Source organism: Coregonus clupeaformis, unplaced genomic scaffold (assembly GCF_020615455.1).
Source record: "Coregonus clupeaformis isolate EN_2021a unplaced genomic scaffold, ASM2061545v1 scaf0111, whole genome shotgun sequence".
Lineage (NCBI taxonomy): Eukaryota > Metazoa > Chordata > Actinopteri > Salmoniformes > Salmonidae > Coregonus > Coregonus clupeaformis.
The window spans coordinates 475,564-485,595 of NW_025533566.1; the positions used below are offsets into that span (position 1 = coordinate 475,564).

Sequence of the window (10,032 nt, forward strand, 5' to 3'; positions counted from 1 at the left end):
AGTCAGATAGGTCCAGGACAGCAGGCATGCTCGGAGTCAGGACAGGTAGAATAGGTCAGAACCGGGAGAACTAGAAAACAGGGACTAGAGAGAATAGAAGTATGGGAAAAACACGCTGGTAGGCTTGACGAAACAGGACAAACTGGCAACAGACAAACAGAAAACACAGGTAGAAATGCAGAGGTGATACTGGGGAAAATGGGCTACACCTGGAGGGGGATGGAGACAAGCACAAGACAGGTGAAACAGATCAGGGTGTGTTGTGGAAAATAACCACTATACTTTATTACAAATAAGGTCTTACAGAGTTTTTGTTGCATCAAGAAATGACTTTATTAAAGTTTTCAACAAAGCCGATACCAGTCTGCAGAGGGGCACACATCCTTAAGGTCTCCCTCCATCTTATATAGTCCTCTTCAGTTTTCCTGCTCTTTTATTCCTCCGCCCACTTCCTTTGTCCCTGAGGACGGCTGAACTATTACTCCAACCAATCACCCGCTCCCCTGTCTTGCACACACACTCATGTTTAGTTTAAACATGACAAGGCCCTAAATTACACAAACCTCACCCCCTCATGCTGTAATCAATCAAGAAGATACCAAGGAGACAAAGGTCTAGCCCAAACTCTATTCAACCCTGGTGCTGCTCCCTTCACTGTGTTTGAAGAGAGAGACAAAAACAAACGGCCCAATTCAGTTAGCCACAAAGAATGTTAACTATATGTTCATGATTAACTCAATTTTATCTGATAATCCATAAAAAATACACATCAGGTGTGACAGATGTCCATTGTGCAATATAGACAGTATAGTACATTTTATTATCGCAGTACAGTAGTTATTATACATAGTAGCTACTAAACTATACTATCTATACTTTTGATCATGATTAGTTACAGGCATAGGACAATTAATTAGGTGACAGAAATAAGATGATGATGTAAAAAACAAGTGACAGGGGTAAAAGGTGGGTGACACATAACTACTATAACAGATAGTGTGTGGTCCTCTGTAGCTCAGCTGGTAGAGCACGGCGCTTGTAACGCCAAGGTAGTGGGTTCGATCGCAGGGACCACCCATACACAAAACAAAAATGTATGCACGCATGACTGTAAGTCGCTTTGGATAAAAGCGTCTGCTAAATGGCATATTATTATTATTATTATAGTGTATGGGGTGACAAGAAAACTAACACAGCAGACTGTCTTCAGTAGTTTATGGACACAAAAGGATAGCGGGGTCTTTCTGGGGTGGGTTAAGAGGTATGACAAAAGCATATTGGAGGCAGATAGATGTTGAGACCCAGGAGAGGGGAGTGGGCTGTCCTTCCAGGATAAGGACTCCACCAAGGTCACTCAGTCAGTCACTGCTGTGCTGCTGCTGCCCTCTGCTGGAGAGAACGTGTAACATTCAGTCACATTCATTGTGGTGACATTTCCAATAATTATAATAATATGCCATTTAGCAGACGCTTTATCCAAAGCAACTTACAGTCATGTGTGCATACATTTTTACGTATGGGTGGTCCTGGGGATCGAACCCACTACACTGGCGTTACAAGCGCCATGCTCTACCAATTGAGCTACAGAGGACCAATAGATACAGATCTAGGATCAGCTTCCCCTCCCCCAATCTAGGATCAGCTTCCCCTCCCCCAATCTAGGATCAGCTTCCCCTCCCCCAATCCTAACCTTAACCTTAAGTGGGAACATTTTTTAAATCTGACCCAAGATCAGCATCTAGTGGCAACTTCAGCCTAAACCCAGGCACACTCCACACTGTAATGTTATGGATACACACTGAAAACAATGAGGTTAGCTGGTCACAATGTGATTATACAGTTTTTCATGCAGCAAAACTAAAAAGACTAAGAAAGATGTGTGTGGTTAAAGAGTGACGTTTACAACACATAGCAATGTGGTGGTGTCTGTATCTTTGTTGAGAAATCAGCATCATCTGGTACAACAGACAGAGGAGACACCAACACTGACCTGTGTGGTCACCTGTAGAGCTAGTGAGCTGTAGACCACATTATCATCTGGTTCTGCTGCCTACAGAGGAGGAACAGGTAGAGAGGTGAACAGGGACAGTTCTGTTATAATGGAGAGTACAGTTTAAAACACAGTTCTCTGTGAAAGACAGTTGTAATTGTGATATGTGACATAACGGTGATATATTATGCCTATAGGTATAATGGTGACATAACCATGACTATATTAACACTGAGGAAACAATCACCCTACTGTTGTTTCTGATAACATAATACTAGCTGTGGCTAATCAGCAGAGCAGCTTTACCTTGGCCTGTACTTTTAGTTGGGCCTTGTGCTGGGGGATGACAGTGCTGTATGTGAAATCATCATCATCTTCAGGAAATGGGGCCTGCTGGTAGAGAGAGACCCAAATAACAAAAATGTATTGTTATATTGTTATAGTGTACATTTATCTATTGCTTGTTCCAAGAAAGAAAATGAAACTGTAAATACAATTGTTTTCTAAAACAGATGCAAATTTGCCAAGGCTATGACGTTTTATGAGTAACATCCATAATGTTGTCTAAGACCAACGATGCATGTAGCCATATGTTGAACTTCTGTTCTGTCCTGAACTGATCAGACATCACAGTGCTGTACATCACATAATGGTGGCTGTCTGGGTTTGGGCTCTTAGAAATGGACAGGACAGAAGGTAAACATATGGCTACATGCAAAGGAAGACAGAGTATAGGAACTTCAGATACTCAGCTCAACACTGCAGGGATTGAAAATCACAGTCTACTTGAATCACAGTCTACTTGAATCACAGTCTACTTGAACAGAGCAATACTCAATCATGAGGCATCAAAGCCAAAGGAACTGAATAATATTAAGTAATGCTATAGATGGAAGGAAAGTAGTGTTGAAAACTACCAAAAAACTATTAGGCAACAACAAATTCAATCCATTCTAGACAACTTCCTGGACAAAATGTTCCACTGTAATAGTGTAAACTTGGCAGTAGAAAACCTAAACAGTATATTTGACCTCTCAGCATCCCTATCAAATCTAAAAATCTCTAACAGAAAACCAAAGAAAAGTAACAACAGTGATAAATGGTTTGATGAAGAATGCAAAAACATAAGAAAGAAATTGAGAAACCTATCCAACCAAAAACATAGAGACCCAGAAAACCTGAGCCTACGCCTTCACTATGGTAAATCACTAAAACAATACAGAAATATACTACGGAAAAATAAGGAACAGCATGTCAGAAATCAGCTCAATGTAATTGAATAATTCATAGACTCTAACCACTTCTGGGAAAATAGGAAAACACTAAACAAACAACAACACGAAGCGCTATCTATCCAAAATGGAGATGTATGGGTAAACCACTTCTCCAATCTTTTTGGCCCTATAACAGAGAACAAACAGCAAAAAAAATATACATGATCAAATGCAAATCTTAGAATCAACTATTAAAGAATACCAGAACCCACTGGATTCTCCAATTACATTGAATGAACTACAGGACAAAATACAAACCCTCCAACCCAAAAAGGCCTGTGGTGTTGATGGTATCCTCAATGAAATGATAAAATATACAGACCACACATTTCAATTAGCTATACTTAAACTCTTTAACATCATCCATAGTTCTGGCATCTTCCCCAATATTTGGAACCAAGGACTGATCACCCCAATCCACAAAAGTGGAGACAAATTTGACCCCAATAACTACTGTGGGATATGCGTCAACAGCAACCTTGGGAAAATCCTCTGCATTATCATTAACAGCAGACTAGTTCATTTCCTCAGTGAAAACAATGTACTGAAAAAATGTCAAATTGGCTTTTTACCAAATTACCATACGACAGACCACGTATTCACCCTGCACACCCTAATTGACAAACAAACAAACCAAAACAAAGGCAAAGTCTTCTCATGCTTTGTTGATTTAAAAAAAGCTTTTGACTCAATTTGGCATGAGGGTCTGCTATACAAATTGATGGAAAGTGGGGTTGGGGAAAAACATACGACATTATGAAATCCATGTACACAAACAATAAGTGCTCGGTTAAAATTGGCAAAAAACACACACATTTCTTTCCACAGGGCCGTGGGGTGAGACAGGGATGCAGTTTAAGCCCCACCCTCTTCAACATATATATCAACGAATAGGCGAGGTCACTAGAACAGTCTGCAGCACCCGGCCTCACCCTACTAGAATCTGAAGTCAAATGTCTACTGTTTGCTGATGATCTGTTGCTTCTGTCGCCAACCAAGGAGGGCCTACAGCAGCACCTAGATCTTCTGCACAGATTCTGTCAGACCTGGGCCCTGACTGTAAATCTCAGTAAGACAAAAATAATGGTGTTCCAAAAAAGGTCCAGGTGCTAGGACCAGAAATACAAATTCCATCTAGACACCGTTAACCTAGAGCATACAAAAAACTATACATACCTTGGCCTAAACATCAGCGCCACAGGTAACTTCCACATAGCTGTGAACGATCTGAGAGACAAGGCAAGAAGGGCCTTCTATGCCTTTAAAAGGAACATACAATTTGACATACCAATTAGGATCTGGCTAAAAATACTTGAATCAGTTATAGAACCCATTGCCCTTTATGGTTGTGAGGTCTGAGGTCCGCTCACCAACCAAGAATTCACAAAATGGGACAAACACCAAATTGAGACTCTGCATGCAGAATTCTGCAAAAACATCCTCTGTGTACAACGTAAAACACCAAATAATGCCTACAGAGCAGAATTAGGCCAATACCCGCTAATTATCAAAATCCAGAAAAGAGCCGTTAAATTCTAAAACCACTTAAAAGGAAGCGATTCCCAAAACTTCCTTAACAAAGCCATCACCTACAGAGAGATGAACTTGGAGAAGAGTCCCCTAAGTAAGCTGGCCCTGGGGCTCTGTTCACAAACACAAACAGACCCCACAGAGCCCCAGGACAACAACAACAACAACACAATTAGACCCAACCAAATCATGAGAAAACAAAAAGAGAATTACTTGACACATTGGAAAGAACAAACAAAAAAACAGAGCAAACTAGAATGCTATTTGGCCCTAAACAGAGAGTACACAGTGGCAGAATACCTGACCACTGTGACTGACCCAAACTTAAGGAAAGCTTTGACTATGTGCAGACTCAGTGAGCATAGCCTTGCTGTTGAGAAAGGCCACCGTAGGCAGACCTGGCTCTCAAGAGAAGACAGACTATGTGCACACTGCCCACAAAATGAGGTGGAAACTGAGCTGCACTTCCAAACCTCCTGCCAAATGTATGACCATATTAGAGACACATATTTCCCTCAGATTACAGCGATCCACAAAGAATTTGAAAAGAAACCCAATTTTGATAAACTCCCATATCTACTGGGTGAAAAACCACAGTGTGCCATCACAGCTGCAAGATTTGTGACCTGTTGCCACATGAAAAGGGCAACCAGTGAAGAACAAACACCATTGTAAATACAAGCCATATTTATGTTTATTTATTTTCCCATTTGTACTTTAACTATTTGCACATTGTTACAACACTGTATATATACATAATATGACATTTGAAATGTCTTTATTCTTTTGAAACTTCTGAGTGTAATGTTTACTGTTAATATAAAAAAAAAAAAAAAAAATATATATTTAGTGTTTATTTCACTTTGATTACTATCTACTTCACTTGCTTTGGCCATATTAAGATAAGTTTCCCATGCCAATAAAGCCCTTAAATTGAAAAATTGAATTGAATTGAATTGAATTGAGAGAGAGAGAGAGAGAGAGAGAGAGAGAGAGAGAGAGAGAGAGAGAGAGAGAGAGAGAGAGAGAGAGAGAGAGAGAGAGAGAACCCAAGCTCACACTGCAGAGATGGAGGAGAGAGAAAGAGAGAGAGAACCTTAGCTCCATGCAGAGATGGAGTGATTGGTACAAGTCCAAGATCTCCACAGACCAAAATCAGGTTTATTCAGTTGTACCTGCTGTGCTGTTTCTCTGGTGTGGCTCACTGTGCTGTATATAATGTCCTGCTCAGGGTCAGCAGACTGCAAAGAAATAAACAGCAAAGAGAAACAGGACTTGTCTATTTACCAACTAAACCACTGTTTGTTTCCATAATAGGATGCAGTCAGAGATATATTTAGTGAACTGACAACTTCCTGTTCTCTGTCTTTTAAACATCATTTGTCAACGTCTTGAGTGTTATAAGACCTTGGGTTCAGAATATGGGACCTTTTATGTCAACTCATTGATAACCAACTGAAGAGGTAACACTAGAGTCAAATGGTAGATGATCCCAAATCATGAACAGAAAAGCAGATGGTTGAAAATAATAGAATATAATAAAATAAGTGTATCCTACCACTGAGTTGTTAGTTGTCTGGTCCTTGGCCTTATTGTCCTCTGGAATAAAGAGGGAGATGTCAATTACTTCTGAGTTTGTTATAGTACAATAATACCTCTGAATAGATTTCTTATAGACAATTCCTCCAAATACTTTTTGCCATTCAAGATCAATAACAGCTAAGCAATATACTGTTGTTCACAATGTCAATACATATTTTTCTAAACTATTCTCCTTTTTTATATTCACATAAAATGACTACTTACTATGCTTTGTCCACATCTTCCATGTGACTAGGATACCAGCTGTCACCACCACCAACATGCCCCAAGGAATCAGTAGGACTTTCACATCTATGGACCTGATGGATTACATAGAAGAACTTGAATCAAAAACACAATTAAAATAGATCATTATAAATGTATCATTTGTGAAAAAGTAATAACTTGCTGTATGAACTTTTGTGATAAATGGAACAATTATTTAGATATTCACATGTGTGGAAGAAGACCATGCAACTGAAGAGATTACATGATTATTATTGAGATTATTACTATACAAATAACGTTTTTTTTTGTGTGTAACTTGCCCTTGCAAACGAGTGAGAATAACACGAAAATTGATGCTACTTCTCCAAAAAAAAATTATACCCAAGAGGAAGTGCTAACAGTCTTTATATGCATTTAGGGAGGGTGTTTGGTTAACTTTAACTGTTGTAGTGTATGATGGAATTGTAATGTTTCTTTGTGTTCATATTATCTAACAATTGCCATAATATGTGGGATAATACAGCTGAATGAGTGATAATAACCTCTGGTGGACGTCCTCCATGTTCCCCTCAGCTCCTTGACTTGTGTTGTCAGTCTGAACAGGCTCAGCAGTTGGAGAGACAGAGGGTTGTTGATTGGTTGGAGCTTGGTTTGCTGTGAGATAAAATAACAATGCCATCAATGAAATGACTGGGATACCAGATAGTCAGGTTGTATAGCAACATCATATTCATAGTTAATATTAAAATGAATTCCAGATGATGCCACTGGATAAAACAAAGTGAATCATGTTTGATCATAAAGTATGTGATTGATCTACTCACTTGACGTCATTGTAGTGGTTCTCTGTGTTGCAGTTTGTTGACTGACAGTGATGTGAACAGGCAACTCTAGTTCTCCCACTTCACACCAATACCAGTCAGTGTTCTCCATCTTCAGTCCACTCATAGTCACTGTTAAGACTTTTCTGTTGTTGGCAACACTAGTCCGCTTTAATGTCACTGATGTTCCATGTAAAGTCCCAGAATACCTATTCACACAATCACCACCCATCCTGCACCACTTCATATTTCCAGAGTTACTATAGTAACAACGGACGGTGACACTCCCTCCTTCTACTCCAGTCACTTCCTGTTGGTCCACATAGAGTTCTGGAGTACCTGAACACAGAGGTAAAAAACAAGAATTCAGAGAAGAAAAATGTGTTTTTACAACAGGCTCCTTACAAATTCCTTAAAGCTGCAGTCTGTGATTGGTACATCCATTGTTAGTCTTTTGAATTCATAATAATTATATATAGCCATTGATTCTTGAAGAATTTAAGTTGCCTCACGAGTTTAGTTCAACTGTTACCCCATCATGACCCCAAATATATTCTTGTTTTACTCAGTTGTTTGTAAACAATGTAATTGTAAACAAACGCTGTCCAGCTTCAAAACACGGTCAGTTCTTGCACCTACGTAAACAGTATAGCTCTGTCTATGAATTTCAGACTGGTTACACATTTATCATTTCATTTGTTGTAAAAGGATATTTATAATTGGGTCATTAATTTGTATTTGACATTGCAGGTTTACAGGACAATCCATAGGACATTGCTGAGCACTATTCATTCTACTTTACTAGATACAAGCAGTGAAGGGATCTTACCTGGAGTGACAGATAGGTAGAACCATTGTATCCTAATATCTGGTCCTCCATTGATCTCCACAACACACCTGTAAGTCTTAGAGTCCTCTGGCTCCAGATCAGTCATGGTCACAGTGAAGACTCTCTGGTTGATGTCATCAGATATTGAGGCATTACCACTGCTATTAGGATGGTCACTGCGTACTAGAGTGGAGCAACTAATCCAATTATACCCTTTACACCAGTATTTCACATGATTTATGTAATACTGATCATAGTGACATGGGATGGTGATGGAGCCTCCTGTCTGCACAGACACATGCCTCGCTGTGGACACATCAACACAAAACACATTTAAATTAGAATTAACATTTAACAGAATCTGTACAAAGGAAAAATACAAAATGAATCACATTGCTCCAACACGCAGCTCGTTCATGATTGAGATTGATTATACAGTGTTTTAAGTGAATAGACCCAGGGGACTTCGCCCTTAATTCGTAGAAATAGTACCCTTACCTGCTGAGAGTACAAAGAGGATGAGGGTGAGGATGAGGAAGAGGAGGAGGAGGAGGAGGGAGAGATGAAGAGCCATGTTTATGGTTTCAGTCTGCCTGGTATATTATATGGTACCTGAGTGCAAATGTTTGTCAAGGACGAAGGTACCAGCCAGAATGACTCTACTTCCTAATGTTAGTAGACTTCACTGTCTGTAACTCTCTTCCTGCTTCTGTTTGTGTGTACATGGCCCCCTCAGTGCCAGATAGCAACTATTGCATCATATGGACTAGTTTAACCCCAAAATCATAGTCACTACAATGTAATTTATTTAAGCTTTCAGCTTTCTCTAAGGGCTCTTTGGGACAAAGAGTCACTACTATCCTGTTACCCTCTACTGGAAAATAGGCCACTAATGATTACAAAGATTTGATAATTGGGTGACATGCACAATATTTCCATTGTCAAAAATCTATATTTCGGTATATAAGAAACGATATGATAAATGTACTCTATGTGCTAGACATTGATAGATTTGAGGGGTCATGTGCTACAGCGATGTAGTGATGGGGACTAGACCAAGACCTCCACAGACTCTCATTTTAAACCAGGTTCATGGTTCAGGGTCCTCCGGACCACAACCTAGTCTGATATTATTTTACGTTCAACAAGAACGCTCTCTGTCTCTCTCCCTTTTCTATATAGGAAATGTACAGCTCACAACCACAGATGTCCTCTAAGCATAAGTGTGAAAGTTAGCTCAGAATGCTGCAAGTTTAAGCTAAACTCATTCCATAATGTCATGTTAAATACTGAGCTATTCATTCTGTTGTTGGCTCCAATACAGCAAACTACTTCAGATACATCAGAATGTCACTCTCAAAATCACAAATGATCTTGAGAATAATACAATGTCTTAAAAAATATTCATGACATTTGTTTTGATCGCTTTCATACTATTTTCACACGTATATGGTAACATTTCACAACTCTTAGTACAAAACTCAAAACAGATCATCAAAAAGGCAGTTTTTTCAAAACTTTAAGCACATTTTCAATTGACTAAGTACAAAACACAAAATCACACAAACCTTTTCACCAAACATGATCAGTGTTTCATCTAGAAATACCTTTCATATAAAGTAATTGCCTTTAACAATGTAATAATCACAATACTTTTCATATGATTCTCTTCTCATTTGTTTAAATACATTTGACCATCATGCAATCCAACGGCGCTTAATGGTTAGTCACTTAACCGTTGGTAAACCTATTGATTTTTGACTGGTTTGTCTACTATAT

General features: G+C 39.1%; 1 protein-coding gene across 1 annotated transcript; it reads right to left on the reverse strand.

Annotated features, from left to right (window-relative positions):
* Nucleotides 1–1,244: 1,244 nt before the first annotated feature.
* LOC121560344 (polymeric immunoglobulin receptor-like) lies at nucleotides 1,245–8,827 on the reverse strand. Its single transcript, XM_045213411.1, has 9 exons — nucleotides 8,752–8,827; nucleotides 8,254–8,559; nucleotides 7,428–7,763; nucleotides 7,146–7,257; nucleotides 6,601–6,695; nucleotides 6,353–6,393; nucleotides 2,297–2,380; nucleotides 1,991–2,050; nucleotides 1,245–1,389 (listed from the first exon to the last, which is right to left on the reverse strand). Exons 1-9 carry the CDS (start codon nucleotides 8,825–8,827, stop codon nucleotides 1,363–1,365), a joined length of 1,137 nt encoding a protein of 378 aa, XP_045069346.1. The 3' UTR covers nucleotides 1,245–1,362.
* Between the last annotated feature and the right edge of the window lie 1,205 nt (nucleotides 8,828–10,032).